Source organism: Rhinatrema bivittatum, chromosome 3 (assembly GCF_901001135.1).
Source record: "Rhinatrema bivittatum chromosome 3, aRhiBiv1.1, whole genome shotgun sequence".
Lineage (NCBI taxonomy): Eukaryota > Metazoa > Chordata > Amphibia > Gymnophiona > Rhinatrematidae > Rhinatrema > Rhinatrema bivittatum.
Genome location: NC_042617.1, coordinates 125,765,830 through 125,784,225, shown reverse-complemented (window position 1 = coordinate 125,784,225; position 18,396 = coordinate 125,765,830). Strand labels below are relative to the sequence as shown.

General features: G+C 42.0%; 1 protein-coding gene across 2 annotated transcripts in view; it reads left to right on the top strand.

Moving 5' to 3' along the window:
• REL (REL proto-oncogene, NF-kB subunit) overlaps positions 1 to 17,934 on the top strand; it is a 108,120-nt gene extending 90,186 nt beyond the window's left edge. For both annotated transcript variants that reach the window (XM_029593719.1, XM_029593718.1), the window contains exons 8-11: positions 276 to 488; positions 12,415 to 12,483; positions 13,036 to 13,098; positions 13,892 to 17,934. In XM_029593719.1, coding sequence (XP_029449579.1) covers positions 276 to 488; positions 12,415 to 12,483; positions 13,036 to 13,098; positions 13,892 to 14,745 — 1,199 coding nt within the window. In that variant the 3' untranslated portion in view covers positions 14,746 to 17,934. The remainder of the gene's footprint in view (positions 1 to 275; positions 489 to 12,414; positions 12,484 to 13,035; positions 13,099 to 13,891) is intronic.
• The last annotated feature ends 462 nt before the right edge of the window (positions 17,935 to 18,396 follow it).

Here is an 18,396-nt window from a genome sequence, read left to right as displayed (position 1 = left end):
GTTATTGTGATTGCACATTGGTTTATCAGCAAAGGCCGTAGCTGAAGCCCTAAGAGTCAAACACAAAGTACAGTGCAATGGTGCAGCAGTTAAATGCTGTTTTAATGATTTCAAGATTGTGACTGCAAAAATTTAAAAGATTTAAGATTTCAAACTTACATAAAGAACACCTTTTACTAGGGAGCAAAAAGTCTGTGTACCTCAGAAAAGCTCAATTTTTAGTTTGTTTTAAACATGCTTTTGTCATAGTGCCATTTCTTCTAATTCTTCACCAGATGATATTGAGGTCCGATTTTTCTCCAGTACCTGGGAAGCGAAAGGTGTTTTCTCGCAAGCAGACGTGCACCGGCAGGTTGCCATTGTGTTCAGGACGCCAGCCTATTTCAAACCCATCACAGAAGCTGTTACGGTAAAAATGCAGCTTCGAAGGCCCTCCGACCAGGAAGTCAGCGAGCCAATGGACTTCAGATACCTGCCAGATGAAAAAGGTACAGCTATTACAAACCACCTAATTCAAATTTTCTGCAAGATGAGGTCGTGGCACAGCGACACAGTAAATTTGAATTTCTTAAGTGTAGTTTTGTTTAAGTTCAACATATATTGCATTTATTATACAGTTTATTTTAAAATATTGACTGTATTTTTTGAAAAACTATAACCCACTTCCCACCTATTTGCAGAAATGTAAATATGTCACAGAGAGCATAATATCAATATCAGTAATAGATATGGGTCAAATTGCCAGGCTTTAGTTTAGGATTTTTTGAAGGCATAGGATTCAAAATTAATTAAACATCTGTCATTTTATCAAAGCTAGAAAACATACAGTTATGCCACCCTCCGCCCCATAATCATTCCTGGCATTCCGATGCCCCAGTTTCAATCCTGCAAGAATAGTTGGAGAGTTGTACCCATTCTGTAGCACCTCAGCCAATTTCTCTGACTGGGGAACCTCAGAATCTGAACCTGCAACCCTCTAGTTCCAATCACAGTAAAGCTCCAAAGTCTATTATTACTCATTTTTACTTCATAGGATTCGGAGCTCTTCTCTCTCTATCCCCTCCCCTTTGCTTCTTTCTTCCTCTTTCCTTCCCCGTTTACTTGTCTATCTCTTGGTCTCCCCCTTATCACTTTCTCTTTTGACTTCTCTCTTCCTACCCACCTTGGCACACTTCTCATTTTTTCTTATACTACTTGACTAGTCCACCTCCCTGGGCTCTCCTCTTCCCACTAATTCCTGCTGAGCAGCAGCCAACAGCAGCATGGTGTCCAGCTGCCTGAAGCTCTGTAATCAACAGCAGCTTCTGCCTCCTTTCTACTTCCCCCAACTTCACATTGCTGCTATGCACAGGCAGAAGTAAGTGGGAACAAAAAGCAAAATGGCTGAAATGCCACAAGAATTGTTGGGGATTTCAGCCATTTTGGAAAACTTGAACTCAAGTGCCAGACTGAAATGGCTAGTTCTTTTGGATTCAGGTTTTCTAGACCAAACTGGTTCCCATTTTGGCTGAATTTGAAAGCATCCAAGACCCCTAATTTGAATGGATTCAGATCTTGGGGGCCAGTTTTGCCCCATTGGCAGTGGCATAGTAAAAGTTAGAATTCACAAATGAGACCATGAGAAAAGAAAGATGATTGACACAATTTAGAAATAAAATGGGCAAAGTATGATGAATTAAGCATTTCATTTACTAGTTTCAGTTTAGATTTAGGCACCTGCTTATGTAATACTAACAGAGAAAGAAGGTTTAATTGCAGTATGTAAATATATTGCTTTAAATAGGAAAAGAATTTAGATAAAATCCTAATCTACTAAGGTATCATTTGGATAATCAAGTCTGTCTTCTCTAGCTTCTTTGTGTAATAATGGCCGGTCACGGGATGGCACCGCAACTGGCCAAACTTAATGCCGCATGGCACAAGTTCTTCGACGGCAGGAATCACTGCCAGTCCCTCATCGAGAAAGGAATGCTGCCACTAAACGGTCAGGCCACTCTTCCTCCTAGGGTGTGTGTGTATGCCAGGGTCCCCTGTAAGTAGGCCCCGCGGTGGGAAAGGCCTGACTGGCGCCTCCTGATGATGTCACATGGCGGGGATATTTAAACTTTCACCGCACCTTCACTGACACCACAGCAGCGGGTCTTCCGCAGTACATGTTGCCTCATGCCAGCTTGCCTCGGCCAAGCCTGTCTTGTCTTTGCTTCGTCCAAGCTTGCCTCAGCCTTGCCGCATTCAAGCCTTCCTCATCCTTGCCTTGTCCATGCCTGCCTTGTCCTTGCCCTGTCCAGCCTTGCCTTGTCCAGCCTTGCCTCGTTCAGCCTGTCCAGCTTTGCCTCGTCCTTATTCCATACCCTTCCAGCCCTTCTGACCACTAATCTGGATCTGACCACTGCTAAGGACTCCATTGCCTGCTGCCTGGATCTGACCTTGCCAGAAAGCCTGACTATGCCCACCGTCTGCCCTGACCTTTGGCCTGCCTCTGGACTCTCTCTTGCACTACCCTCGAGACCAACCTAAGTCCTGCCAGCCCCTGGAACCTAAGGGCTCAACCTGCATGGAACGGGACCAGTTTAGGCAAAGTTCCAGCTTGTCTCAGACCAGGGTGTGTTCGCCAGTTGTTGGCAGTGGCTTAGTAGGTTCACCTACTAAGCTGCATCGATCTTGCCACAGCACAGGGGCTCACAATCATTACACTTTGGAATATATGAGATTAACATGCTTGATTGGTCAAAAACTGATATCTCTTTTTCAGGTTGTATTTGTAAAGGATCTAAACATGCCATATACATGAGATAATTCAGGCAAATAGAAGTTACTTTAGACACATGGCAAGAGTCTGATCAGATGCCTGAGCTGGGTGGCATAACTTACAAAACTTACAAGATGTGCATGGCCACAGGAGAACAAGTGAGAGAGAATTTGAATAGTGAACTAAGAGCTATCTTTGTAAATCTGTTTTGGTCATGGTTCAGAGAAGAAAGAGGAAGAAAAATGATAGCAACTACACAGGCTAAGTTTAAATCTAACAAATGGCATAACATTAGATTATTATCACTGCCTCCAAGTATGTCAAACTAAATAGTTGTGTGGAATACCTTAGGACTATAAATAGTATCTTAAGTTGTAGTGCACTAATTAGATTTAAAATGCCTAGCAGTCTAAAACTGGCTTTGATTTTCATAGTACTGTTTCCTTATGATGGCATATGACTAATCAGACTGAATGCAAAAACAAAAATAATAATTATGGTTAACAAGTGAGAACAAATGGCAAATGCTTTTTTCTTTGCTGTTTTGCTCCTTTTGGGATCGCGACCAGGAAATTAGTGTCAGAGACTGAGAGATGTTTTCTAATCACCATGTGCATTGCCGAATCACCATGTATGCAGGATTTGGCATATACATCTCAGCATGCACTCTGCACATAAAACGACTCAAATCTGTTTGGCCTTTGTAAGGTGAATAGGAAAAACCTGAATAACAGCAGCAGGGTGCTGTAAATTATTAGCCAGATGGACTTTGGTTTCTCCACCTCTAAGTTCTTGTGGAGAGAAACATGAATCAGACTTTCAAACTGGGATTTGCTGCATACTTCCAGGCGACCCAGACTGACCTCTGTCAGTGACAGAATGCTGGGCTTGATGGACCACTGGTTTGACCCAGCATGGCATTTATGTTGCTCTTTCCTGAGTCCCACTGTAATAAGATGTGCTCAGCAAAGCACACAGTTTTAACATAGTTATGCACATATTTTTTGTGTGCAAACTGTATTCCCAATGCAGCAAGGAGTTCTCCGTCGACCAGCAAGGCTGAATTAGCCATGACATGTGGGTGATGTCATCTAACGGTGCCAAATGGATCCTTCTATCTAAGCTCATAGAACTTGTGCTGTACTGAGCATGTGTGGGAATTTCTGCCTGGGTGTTGCTTCCTGAGCTCCTTCAGTCTTTTCCCATCTGAGTATCAGCAAGGGCATGTACCCTCTCTTTGGTTTTTTTTTCTTGATTGATATCTTTCAGTACATTTGTTCTTTTAATTTTTTTAATTAGAAAGTTGCTCTGCTGCTTCAGCAGCCCCCCTCCTTCCAAACAGCACTTCTTAGTGCTATTTTAAAAAATTAAAGAAAAAATTTCTTTATAAGACATCTAGCTACAAGAAGTCCAGGAAAGACTCTGTATGCAATAGGAGAATGTCCATTATGGATGGACATAACATCTGTTACCGCTGCCTCGAACCTAACTATAACCAGGCTGATTGCTGCTTTTGTGACTGGATGTCTCCATGTTCCCAGAAGTTCAGGGCCTGGAAAATAGAGGAACAGAGCCACAGTCTGTCCTCCTGAAGCGGAGCCTCATCTTGGTCCCCAGAAGGCAAGTTGAGCTGGAACTCCTCAAAGAAGTCTTCCCCCTTCGGTGGAGTAAGCCAAATCCTTGAGGTCGGGCAAACAAAAAAAGCCACAAACAGATGCTAATAAGAAGCATCACTCTTTAGAGCAGGTGGCGCAACCAGTGCCAAAAAAGCATTGCATTTCGATGCCATTATTACAGCCAATGTGCCACTCTCTGGCACATATGACTCTTGTGCTGTTTGCAAATATGGCTCCAGTGCTGTCGTTGTATGGTGCACTGGCACCGTCGATGCATAAAGCCTCAAAACATTTGACGCATCGAGCCCCAGAGTACACCACACATCAAGCCTCAATGTCGTTAATGCTTCCTCCCTCAACTCCTCAAGCATTGGACAAGCTGCTCCATCGTCAATGCACCAGACTGCAGTGCTTCCAGTGCAGCTGTTCACTAGGTCACCAGTTACTTTCATATTTGTAAGAAGTTTTTCAGGGGCAGGAGGAGATATGATTCACTTATCCTGCCAATTTCTATAGCAATGTCACCATTGAGGTTACTGGAGCAACGCTTAAGCCTAGATACTGTATGTCAAATCCCACTTGTTCTGTGGTGCCCTAGATATCTATCTTGATGCAAATTTTGCATGCAAGGAGATTCTGTCCTGGTAGCTGATGTAGATGTTCCACTTCAAGTGCCTGGCCAAAGGCATATCAGCCCTTGGACCAAGTGGCAGAGTTGGTGAAGACTTTATTTATCTCTCTGGTGGCTAAAGACAAGGAGAGTACTCTTCAACCTCTCCTTGCCAGGATATCAGAGGGAGTCCCAGTAACCCCTGACTGGACCTGTGCTCTATCGGAACCCCCGCGAGGTGGTTCTGGTCCCTGACATTCATTTGCAACGGATGTACACCAAGAATACATCCTTCAGAGGCAACCAAAGACCTCTCCTTGGTCACCTATTTTATTGGCATCCTAGATTAGTGTTTCCTCCCCTCTAGGATATGAGGCAGGTTCCAAGGGAATATCCTCCTTCCTCCTTTCTGAAACTCTGGAACACTCATCTCCACCTGAGGACCTATCTTATTCTAGGTTTCTGGACAAGTTGGCTAAAGCGCTTAGAATTCATGTTTGTAAGGACAAAGAAAGAGGTCTTCATCCTTCTCCAAACTTTAGATAACCTGGCAGAACCATCAGCCAGTCTAATCCATGCTATTCTGCAACAGTTACAAACGAGAATGTGGGAGAGAATGATTTCCTGAGCCTCTGTAGCAAGGAAATTAAAAACATCACATATGAAGTTCAGAAAACTCCAGGCTTTTGGAGTAGTATAACTACCTCATCAATCAGCTGTAGTATAGTCAGCTCTTAAAAGAGCGAAGAAAACAAGACTATTTTAGAATATTCCACCAGGGAAGGAGCCCAGTCTCCTGGACAATTTTTGTAAAAAAAATGTTCCAGAAGTCCATGCTCAATGCACATATTTCTGCTCACCAGTTTTACAATGTGCACTTTTCTATTCCTAGATGCAGAAGAGTGCATATGCCATCTTATCGATCAATTTATGAGGCATTTGATACAATTGTCTGCTCCTCATCAGCCTCCACTGGAGCTCGCCAGAAGGCTTGGTTGAGAGCCAGTAGTTTTTTGCTCAGTGATGTCCAAGATAAGTTAATGGATGACCACTACCTGGGAGATCATCTCTTCAGAGACAAACTCAGAGAAACTGTTGCTCAAATCAAGGTGCAACATGTGGGTTGTTTAGTCCCTCTCAACCAGCTCAGATCAGTCCACTTCACTGTGGCCTTACTACGCTTTTAAAAGGTTGTACATCTAGAGACATCAATTCCAGCAATTTCAGTGGTACTGAATCCCACCTCTACTTCCACAGCAGCAGGAATCTCCAACTCAAAGTTAGCAGCGTTTACGTTGCCAACCCAAAACAGTAAAACAGGCCCAGCCCAGTCTCAAGCCTACCGTTCATCCTCTTCAATAGGCATGAGAATTTGTCTGTAACTGGAGGAATGGCACAAGATTACCAAAGGCTGCTGGGTTCTCAAGATTGTGGAATCTGGATACTGCTTATATTTCTTCCATTTTCCCATGCTTCCTCATTGCTCAGCCTTCAATCTGGATTTGTCTATTTCTGAGCAACCCCATCAAGAAATGGAGTCACTCTTCAGTTAGCAACAATAGAACCAGTTTTGCCCAATCAGCATGACCAGGTGTTCTATTCCAGCTATTTCCTTATCCCTTAGAAAACTGAGGGATTGAGACCCATTCTGGATTTTAAAAGCCTGAACAAGCCAGAACACATATCCATCCCCCCTTCATTCAGGTAGGGGAATGGATATATCTCTGGATCTGAAGGACTCCTATGCTCACATACCTATCCCTCCCTCCCACTGGAACTATCTCCTCTTTGTGGTGAACTCCTCACTATCAGTACCAAGTACCCCTCTTTGGTTTATCAGCAACACTGAGAGTCTTTACCAAATACCTAGCTGTAGTAGCCCTCCTTCTCCATCATCAGAGTATCTGTCTCTTCCCTTATCTGAACAACTGGCTGGTCATCACAGCTTCCTAGGAAGGTGTACTGACCTCTCTACAGAAGTCAATTCAGTTCCTGCAGACATTAGTAATCCTAGTGAATTTTTTAAAATCCACTCTAATTCTGTCTCAGAATATCAAGTTCTATGGGGCATAGACTCTCTACAAGTAACAGCTTTCCTTCCATCAGATCAAGTAGACACTCTCAGAATCCTTTGTATATCGACTGCTAAACACAAATCTGAAAACAGGGAAGTTCTTTATTGTTGATTGATTGATTGATTTTATATACCTTCATTTGGAGGAACCATCACAACGGTTTACAAGTTCTGTTGTTCTGGGGCACATGGTGGCTACAATTCATGTAGTTTCACTAACCTGCCTTCATATGTAACTTCTAAGTGGGATCTCCACTCCCATTGGGACCAGATAACTCTACCCTTGACTACAATGGTGAATGTCTCACAGGAAATGAAACAGGAGATTTGCTGGTGGCTAGACCCCTTCATCCTTCAAGAGGGGGGCACACCTCCATCATCTTCCTTATCAAGTGGCATTAGCAACAGACCCTTCTGAACTCAAGGGATTTTGTCATTGGGAGAAAGATAATTTCAGATTAATCTTTAGAACTGTGAGTGATCATATATGCTTTATCAATCTTGATGCATCTTCTCGAGGGGACAAGCATTCTCATTCAAACCGACAATCAAGTAACCATATTATAAGTGAACAAACAAGGTGGCAGACTCATGGATTCTCTGCAAAGAAGCAGTTAAAAATATGGTAATGTGCATGCAAACATCAAACTGGCCTGCAAGCAATCTACCTTCCAGGGATCACTAACACTTTAGTGGACTACCTCAACAGAGTATTTCATTGTCATGAATGGTCCCTGCAATAGTCAATGGCCAAAAGACTTGTCAGTGGGGATATCCATTAATCAACCTCTTTGCATCGGAGGAAAATAGAAAGGTGGAAAGATTTTGCACCATTTTTCCCAGTGAACTCAGATGTGCTCAGGATGCTTTCCTGCTCAACAGGAATGCAGTTCTCATTAATTCAAGAAGAGGGATGTCTGTATCATCTGAATCTTCCTTCCCTCAATTTGACAGCCTGGATGTTGAGCACTTGCTGATTTCCCCATTTCCCTTACTCAAAATAGTGGGGAACATAATAGTTTCCACTAGGAACCCTCAACTAGGAGAGCTTATGGATTTAAATGGAAATGGTTCTCTTCATGATGGTGACAGAGTTCACTGGACCCATTCATATGTAAACCAAAAGAGCTATTTTAACTATTTGCACCTCATTTCTTCCTCAGGTCTCATTACCTTGTTAGGGAGAGTACATCTCAGTGCCACAGCGGCCTACTATATTCAAACTGAGAATAGACCAATCTCCACTTATCCACTGGTATCCATGTACATGAAAGGCTAATGGCATACCAAACCTCCTGTTCTCAAACCACCCATTTCATGGGACCTGAACATAGTTCTAGCACAATTTATGAAGCCACCCTTTGAACCACTGGAGATGGCATCTTTCAGATTTCTCACATGGAAATTAGTATTCCTTGTTGCAGTCACGTCAGCCAAAAGAGTCAGTGAGCACCAGGCTTTAGTTCATTATTCTCTTTATATGCAGTTCGTCCATAACAGAATGGTGCTCCACACACATCCAAAGTTTTTCTACCAAAGGTACTCTCAATTTTCCATGTTAATCAAGCCATCATGGTATCTTTTTTGAGGCCATACGCACATAAAGGTGAAAAGGCCCTTCTTTTCTTAGACTGTAAAAGAGTCTTGGCTTACTATAGGAAAGAATTCAGCCACATTGTTAGAGCTTGCAACTATTCATCTCTTATGACCCTAACCGACTGGGCATAGCAGTTGCCAAATGAACATTGTCCAGTTGGCTAGCAGACTGGATCAGACATTGTTATACACTAGCAGGCCTACAGATTACAGACTCAATCAAGACTCATCAAGTTAGAGCCATGTGTATGGCTGTTCCTCTTGAAGACATCTGCAAAGCTGCAACTTGGTTGGTAGCGCTTATTTTTACATGCAGCAACTATCTGGACAATCTTTCAAAGAGAGACAGTAAATTCGGGCAAGCAGTTTTGCGTAGCCTATTCATCCAGTGGTCTGCTTTCCATAATGGGGTCTGGACTACTTAATCAGTAAATGCTCTGCTGATGCTTTCAATTTGGGTCTCCTCACGTGTCAAAGCTAATTCAGCCATGCTTGTCAATGGAGAAAGCAAATTTGCTTACCGTAAAAAGTGATCTCTGTAGACAGCAGGATGACTTAGCAATGCTAAATACACACTTTCTTCTCTGGAGAGTCAACTGCTTAGCTAGGCTTTGCTCTAAAAGCGACTGAGGGAGCTCATGAGGGAATTCCTGCAAATGCTCAAGAGAGCAAAAGCTCTATAAACTTAGACAGAAGGATCCGTTTGGTGCCATCGGATGATATTGACCACATGTCATGGCTAATTCATCCTTCTGTTTACAGAGAACACCATCTAAGGTAAGAAAATTTGCTTTTTGTATACACTGCATATCGCTTCGTGTCCTCACATGGAAATCATATGCTAATGAAGGCATTAGCTATTACCCTTCCCCCAACGCAGAGAAGTGCACTGGCTTAACTCATGTTTTTTTAGTGCTGGAAATTTTACTCTTGGTCAGAGGCAGAATAAAGCTTCCAATGCTAGTGTTAACCTGTGGGAGGAAGCTGGAGTTCTGGGACCTCTAGTCGGGATTTATGCACAGAAAACATGCTTTGTGTACACAAAGCATGTTTTCTTAGCATAAATACGATTTATGTGCACACAAAAATGTTTGGGGGTTTTTTGCGCTGAAAGCATTTTTGTGTACATAAATCATATTTTGTGCTCATAAAACCTGCTTCCTACTAGAACAAGACATGACTATATGACACTCAATTTCTCCAACTGTGCAGCATCGTGAATATCCACCGTCACTGCCACAGAGAAGTCGGACATCCAGGATTCGAAAACCCAGGATTACAGTGGGCTCTGGCAGAATAAGGCCTGTGATGAAAAGACACTCACTCTCCCCACTGTTACCCTTATAATACCCTTTCTCACTGGATAACGAAGAAGCTCCAGGAATGGAAAATGAGGTGATGTGCGAAAGGGACGTAGTCACCCTGTGTACCCAGAAACCCTTAAACATTATCAAAGATCATAAAAGGAAGCTGATTCTGCTGGGAGACTCAGTCATCAGAGGAACCAATTTGGAAAATTATTTTTATGGGGGTCACAGTATCAATATGATCCACCTGGGGATCAATGACCTTGCTACACATGTTATCCTTGCAGTTCAGAAAGATTTCCAAAATCTAGGGAAGAAGATTAGATACATGACAAAGACCATTGCCTTTTCAGAAGTATTACCTGTTCATGGAAAAGGGAAGGAGAGGCTCTGCCATATAGACAACTTCAATGTCTGGCTCAAAACATGGTGTAAAGCAAGTGGTTTTGATTACGTTGGTGGTTGCGGCCATGTATGGAGCAGTAAAAGGTTATACTGTAAGGAAGGTCTACATTTATCCTTGGCCAGAAAGGGGATGCTAAGCAAGAAATTCAGAGCATACATTATCAAGCGTTTAAACTAGAAGGCGGGGGTGGCAAGAGGTGGCCAATGAAATTGCCATGTCACCCCCCAAGAAATACAGGAATTGGGAGAAGAAAACAATAAAATCAATCAGCTCAAAATAGAAAAGATGACTAAAGAAGAACAGCAAACCGAGGGAGAAAAGTTGGAAAGCTATGACCACAAATGCTCGTAGTCTGGGCAATAAAATCTCAGACCTGCAGATTAATGGGGGAAGCGGACTTGGACATAGTTGGTGAGTCTCATGATTGGGATACAGTCACCCCTGGCTGTAACTTGATAAGGAAGGATAGCGAGGACAGAAAAGGTGGAGGAGAAGCTCTTTATATCAAAAACAATATCCAAGCAACTGAAATGCAAGGGATGTTGGGTAGGGAAGAAACATTATGGACTGTTCTAAAAGAAGAGGATGGTACTTCCATTTACATCAGTATGGTCTACCCACCTCCAACTCAGACAGAAGAACTGGACAGCGATCTGGTTGAAGACATCCAAGAGATGAGAGAGAACAGATATGTGCTGCTCATTGGAGATTTTAATCTGCTGGATGTGGATTGGAGTATCCCTTCTGTGGAATCTGCAAGAAATAGATAGTGGATGGCTTTCAAGGGGCTCTGCTTAAACAAATGGTAATGGAGCCCACAAGGGAAGGTGTGATATTCAATCTAGTACTTGCAAATGGGTAAAATGTCTGGGTAGGTGCCCACCTGAGCACCAGTGATCATCAGATGGTATGGTTTGATATCACAAATAAATTACAGAGAAGTCACATGAAGACCCGCATTTTCAATTTCAAAAATACTAACTTCGTCAAAATGGAGATGTTGCTGGGGTTATGTTTGGCGGCCCACAGAACATTCCCATGAGCCGCCACACTCATCCTGGGCTTGACAGGCCACCTCCTGTGGCATGAATGCCATCAGTGTGGGACCTCTGGGAAGTGCAGCACACTGCGCCAGAACATCGCCATCTTCCTCATTCTGGCCCAGGCCTGCTTAGGCACAAGCATATGACATGCTCTGAGACTTAAAGTGTCTGTGGCGGTAAAAGCCCCCGCATCACTCTTTTATGAAGTCGCTGGCTTTCACCTTAAAGGCTGGCCCAAACAATTCCATGGTGCCTCAACATCAGGCCCTTTGGAATTCTTTCATCTTCAGTGCATGTTGCCTTGCCTGTGCCTTGTTCTGGTGTTCCTGTGTTTCTGATCCTGTTCCCATGTTCCTGCTCCTGTCCTTGTCTTTCAGTGTTCCTGTGTCCTTGCCTCATTCAGTCCTTGTTCATCTTGTCCTGCCTTGCCGGAATCTTTGTCTTGCCTGGACCTGGTCTTCATCTTGGCCTCCCTGACTTGCCTTTTTGGATTTGATCCCTGCTTGGAACTTGAACCTTCTGGATTGCCATCTGAGCCTAGCTTCTGCTTTGGAACTGACCTCACCTTGTTTGTTTTCTGCCCTGACCTCTGGCTTGTTTTTTGTATTTGTGCCCAGAAAGACTTAATATGCCGATACAGGATCCCCACAGAGCCAATGAAGACCGCCGTCATGGTCTCCTTTGGAATTCATTGCTGGAGGATTTGGTTAAGGCAGTCAGTGTAGCTGGTTTAAAAAAGGTTTGGACAAGTTCCTGGAGGAGAAGTCAAACTTTTATTAACTAAATACACTTAGGGAATAATCACTATTTATTACTGTGTGATAGTGGTGTGGGATCTATTTACTGTATTTGTGATCTGGATTGGCTGCTGTTGGAAATGCGATACTGGGTTTGATGGACCCCTCAGTCTGACTCATTCTTATGTTCTTGGGTGTTGAAGATCAATTATGCTTACATCTTTCCTATAAGGGATACATATTATCAATAACTTTTTTTATATTTTTCCCTTTTAGATCCTTACGGCAATCAAGCAAAAAGGCAAAGGACAACGGAAACTTTTCAGAAGCTCATACAGAACTATGGTGAGTTTAAGGAACACTTTTTTTTTTCATAATTACTCTGCTCATAGATAGATTTTTGTCATTTTTCTTCTCATCTCCTTCCAGAAAATAGTCCATTCAAGTCCCTTGTTAGCCAAGGGCTGAACAAAAGTTTTCTCCATGCCTGCACTTTATTTCCACTTCTTTCCAGCAAGAAAAGCAGGGAATACCTAATAGCGCCCGCAACATGCATTTGCATGTTGCGGGCGCTATTAGGTTCGGGGGATTGGATGCGCGTTTTCGGCCCCTTACTGAATAAGGGGTAACGCTAGCTCGTCAAAAACGCGCGTCCAATGGCGGGTTAACAGTGCGCTCCGTCGAAGCGCACTCTACTGTATCGGCCCAATTGTTTAGCAAGCAACAAGGATGACCCTTAATTGGTACTTTTATTAGCCTGGCATCCAGGATCACATGATTTATATGCCTAACTTCCTTTTTTTCAATTAGTTTCTGTTTCTGAACACCAGTCAAAGCTGAAAATATCTCCCTATACAATGTTGTTTACTGATATATATTTTTTAATTATTATTGTAGCTCCTGAACAGGCGAAAGCAACTCCACACAGATTTAATGGGGAAGGAATATCAATTAAGAAAGGTATATGTCCTCTGAAAAATATAGATATACTAGCAAAAGCGCACACACATTTGCTCCATTAAACCTACCCTCCACTCCACCAACCCTTTCACCCCAGCCATGTCCCACTAGCCTGGCCAGTAGTCTCTTAACTTTCCCATCTCTAAAGCTGTAACTGTTGCCTTCAGGCTGACCCCCACATCCTTCCTTTCATACAGGCCAAAGTTACTGTTAGCTCCCTGCCATCTGTCCAGGCCCACACCTCCATCTTCCGACCCCTGTGGGTGATGCCACCTTCTCCTCCTTGCATCCCATTGGGACTGGGGGCCTCCTCCCACTCCTCTTTTCTCTGGCCGGGCACAGTGTTTGTCGTTCTTGCACACAGCTGAACATACCATGTTTCTATTTATTTTTATGATATTATTTGGGGGGGTTTTTGTACCCCGCCCTGGACTATTTGGAGGGGCAGGCAATAAATAAATGTGCATGCACATGTAACAGGAGATGCTGGGTATTAAAAAGGATCCTTTATGTTAACGCTTGCAGAATTTTGTAATGCTAAGGTCTACTGTATTTTTTTCTTCCATAAATTTCTGTGTTCATTGCAAGTACTTAATATGGCAAGTACTGTAAGGCTTGGACGTCTCTTGTTCGATAAAATAATCTAAATTCTGAGTAATTTTGAGTGTAATAAAATATTTCATGTTTGCTTCTGATCTTGTGGCAATTACTGTGTTTTAGTTTTGCTTTAACATCTTTATTCTTCTGTTGTTTTTTTTTTTGTTTGTTTGTTTTGTTTCTGTGCATCCCTTAGAGCCTGCTTTCTTGTTTCCTCAGCGATTATGTGGGGAATCACAAATGGGAGCACCTCCTGTAACCACCACTTCAATGAATTCTTTTTATACTGCGGCTGATCCCAGTAGAGTCGCATTCAGTGCTACAAATGCACAACCAGCAGGGCCACAGAGCCAGCAAATAACCCTTCCATCTAGCTGGCCTTTGCTGAGTTCAGCCACACCAATAAACTCTATTAATGCCCAGCAGCCAAACAACTTTTCGACAGATGCACTCAGCTCTAGATTGGAAAGCACCAGCTCACTCTCTGCAATCACTGAAGAGGTTCTGCACCGTTTAGCCCTTTCTCCTCAGCCTATGTACATGGATTACAGGAGCACAAATGGTGCCGGGCCATCTCCTTCTCCACAAACAAATATGTTTCATGCGACTACTGGCAGCCTAAACCATCAGAAGCATCCCCCGAATGTCACCACACCCTGCACTAGCACTGCAGAGACTTACAAGATGAGGCTCCCAAGCATGAGCCTGGAGAATACGTTTCACAGTGTGCTGAAAACTGAGACAAGACAGCACAAGAAACCGGTATCTGCACTGTCGTCTGCTAGTATGCTGGCAGCAACCACTGACTCTAACGCAGCTTCCCTTAACTCACAAACTGGAGTGTTCGATCCAGTAGTCTTCGGTCTCCAGAACAGCAATGCCCTTAATGCAGTAAGATCAGCAGGCAACCAGAGTCAAACTGGTCAAACCTGCATGCAGGATAATCATTATTATGGCATGGATGGGACTCCAATTGAGGAGCATTACCACTCCCTGGAAGCCAGCCTTAATATGGACATAGAATCTTTTCTGCAGGGCTTGACTCAGTAAAGGAAAATGCTGAAATCCTAGAACTGTTAGCTTTCAAGCAGGCTGTATTTTGGTTGCTGTCTTTGTTCACCTAGATATGTAGAAATGAAGCTCAACAAAGATCAGGTTGTGACGTGGTTAACTTGGGCATTCCTTCTTAATGAGCAATTTCCTACAGAAACGAAAATGGTCTGATTTAAACTTCACTTCTTCCAAGGATCCCTATCTTCTCCCTTAAGGCATCAAGGGCAGGGGTACCTAGGTGTCATTTAACAATAATAAAGTAAATACTGCTAGCAAATGCTAAACCCTTAAACAGCAGTTTATGCATTCTTCTTGTCTTTAAATGGTGTCTGGGCTGCCCATTGCTTATCTTTGAAGGGAACATAAGGGCAGTATCTGGGAAGAAGCAGGCTATAGAAAGAACACATGTCTAGAATCCTGCATTTTAATAAGAATGGTTTGTAGGTTTCCGCTGCAAGTTTTGACATAATATTCTGGGGGTTTGTTTTAGGTTTTTCTTTTATAGAGCATTTATTTTAAGGTAATTATAAAGTTTACTTTTATATGTTTATTTTATTTCTAAAATGAGCTGATAGCCTTGTTTTGTATTTGTTATTCACTTTTCTATGAATTATCTAATATTTGCTTTCTAGCAAATTTACCCATATAAACTATAATGACTATGTCATTGTAAAGCCTATTTGATATTTGCTTTAAAAAGAAAAGGTTCACTGGAATGGACTGTGTACTCAATCCCCAAATTGAATAAATAATGTTTAAAAATTATTAAAAACTCACCTTATGTACAGTTTATGATGCAAAAGCAGTAATCATATTTCTGGATTTTTCTAGCTAAACTGTATAAATGGAATGTATTTAGATCTGATTCATTAACTATTCATTCCTTGTAATTATGTTCAATGGTTGATTGTTATTGTTCAATGTTCTATGTAAAAAACCCCAGTCTAACCTCCCAGACCAGGGCAACCTTTCGTTACTTGTAAACCGGATTGATTTGTATTGCATACAGGAATTCCGGTATATAAAAATTAAAAATAAATAAATAAATAAATAAATAAACTATTTTCCTATAGACACAGAATGGGAGAAAAACCCTAGTAAACTGGGCCTTTAGTAACCAAACAATGTGTTTCTGCGTTCTACAAATTATCATCAACAGTCTCTTTTTATTAGCATTCTTAATAAGACAAAACCCAGTTTACTCTGTACTTTTCCACAGGTTGCTCTTTTGTTTTGGCTTCTTCCTGATTAGCTTGTTACCTGTCTTCAGCTTTTGGCGGGACGCATTCTCCCTTCTTCCATTCTGCTTTGCCGCACATGTCTAGCCTCCTCTTTTCCACACATTTAGAAACTCATATAGAAGGTGTTCCCATGGCTTTTTATCCCTTTGCCCTCCCCTCACCCTCACCCATTCAAGATGCAATGCAGAGTGCAAATCCAGGATGGGAAAACCAGATCATTTTGTGCCTGCTCTGCAGGATCCATTAGCACTGGAAACAAATCTTATGGGTAAAATTCGTCTTCAGCTAAAATGGTATTGTTCAGGCACTTGTACTGTTCCAAACATTGCACGCAATAGAAATGTAATTACAAAACAATACAAAAAATAATTTTTACTACAGCTGTTATCTATTTTGGCAACTGTATCAGTTTTTAATCCTAGAAGGCTTGATGGTACCATTTCATGTTAAATACATAGATTATCATTGTTGGAAAATCCTAAAAGCCAGACACACAAGTCACTTTTCTGCAAATGTTCTCTACATACATATATCTGTATTTCAATGACTAATGCATCCAAAGGAAAGTCATGATCTTAAGTTCCGTACCAGTCATGCTTTCTCACGGGGGCTACTAAATTTAATAGGGCAATGGTAGAACTCCTCCTTTGACTATCCAGCTTCTTCCAAGCCACTGATTCCCTTGAGCTGAGCAACCAGGTGATCCAAAAACTAAAGGAAGGATCTAATCCTGGCTTTTTTACCCCACTCACAGGGGAAGATGTTTGAGTAACCTGTATTGTTTGTAACACATGCCAGGTGCATTTAGCCCACGTACTTTGCAATTAACCTTCTAAGGGAAACCACCCACACTTTTTCCCTTTGAAAATTTGTGGCCCTAACGTCTGCCTGTTAAAGTGCAAAAACTATGAATCCCCAAGTCTCCCTGCAGAAACTGAGTCACTTGGCAGCTTGGTTCGCAGCGATTACCTTCCACTATTATTTATAGTCATTACATTTCTTATTATCTGGTCCTATGGAATAGCTCAACCAGCTAGAACATAGGAAATGCTGTGCTAGTTCAGACCAAGATGCCGTAGAATCCAGCATCCTGTCTGGGTCACAAGTATCTGGCAGATCTCAAAATAGATCTATTTCTTGTTACTCACTCTCAGGAATAGCAATAGCTTTCCTTAGTCTATCTGGGTAATAACTGTTTGAACTTTTCCTCCAGGAACTTGTCCAAGCCTTGCTGTGCTAGTCGCCTTGACCACATCCTCCAGCAACAGCTTCCACTGCTTGATTGCTCACTGAGTGAAAAAGTACTTTCTATGATTTGTTTTAAATCTGCTGGTTATTAGTTACATGCAAGGTTAAATAATTGTCCTTTTATTTACCCTTTCCAACCCACTCATAATTTTATAAACTTCTATCATGTTCCTTCTTAGCCATCTCTTTTCCAAGCTGAAGAATCTTAACCTGTGTAGCCTCTCCTCATAGGAGAACCCTTCCATTCCCTTTTTCATTTTTATCACCTTCCTCTACGCCTTTTCTTTTTCTCTTATGTCTTTTTTGAGATGGAGTGATCAGAACTGCACCCAGTAATCAAGGTGCAGTTACATCATGGCGCTCTATAGAGGCAATATGATATTTTCCGTTTCATTCTTCATTCCTTTTTGGATCATTCTTAACATTCTATTTGCTTTTTTGACCACTGCCGCACATGGCATTGTCTACCTGTAGTTGGGATTATTTTTCCATATTAAACTTCATCTACCATTGAGATGTCCAGTATGTTAGTATCACAAGGTCTTTTTGTAGTTCCTTGCAATCCGCTGCTATTTTAACAATTTTGAATAATTTTGTGCCATCTGCAAATTTGAACACCTTACTTGTTTCTTTTTCCACATCATTTATGAATATTTTAAATTGCACAGGTGTCAGTACCAATCCCTGTGGTACACTACTAATGACCTTTCTCCATTTGAAAAACTGACCATGTAGTCTTACCCTCTATTTTCTGTCTTTTAACCAGCTACTAATCCACAAAAGGACACTGCCCCGTACCTCATGACTTTGTAATTTCCTGAGGAGCTCACATGGTGTACTTGGTCAGATGCCTCCTGAAAATCCAAATACACTATATCAATTGGCTCACCTTTATCTACATGTTTTACGCCTTCTAAATAATCAAAAAGATTAGTATAGCAAGACATCCCTTTGCTAAAATCATGTGGATTCTTCCCCATTAAGCCATGTCTGTCTATCTAGCCAGTGATTTGTTTTTAAGAATAGCTTCTACCATTTTCCTGGCACTGACATCAGGCTCATCTGTCTATAGTTTCCTGGATCACTCCTGAAGCCCTTTTTAAACATTGGCATTACATTGGCCACTCTCCAATCTTCAGGTGTGGCTGTTTCAATTGAT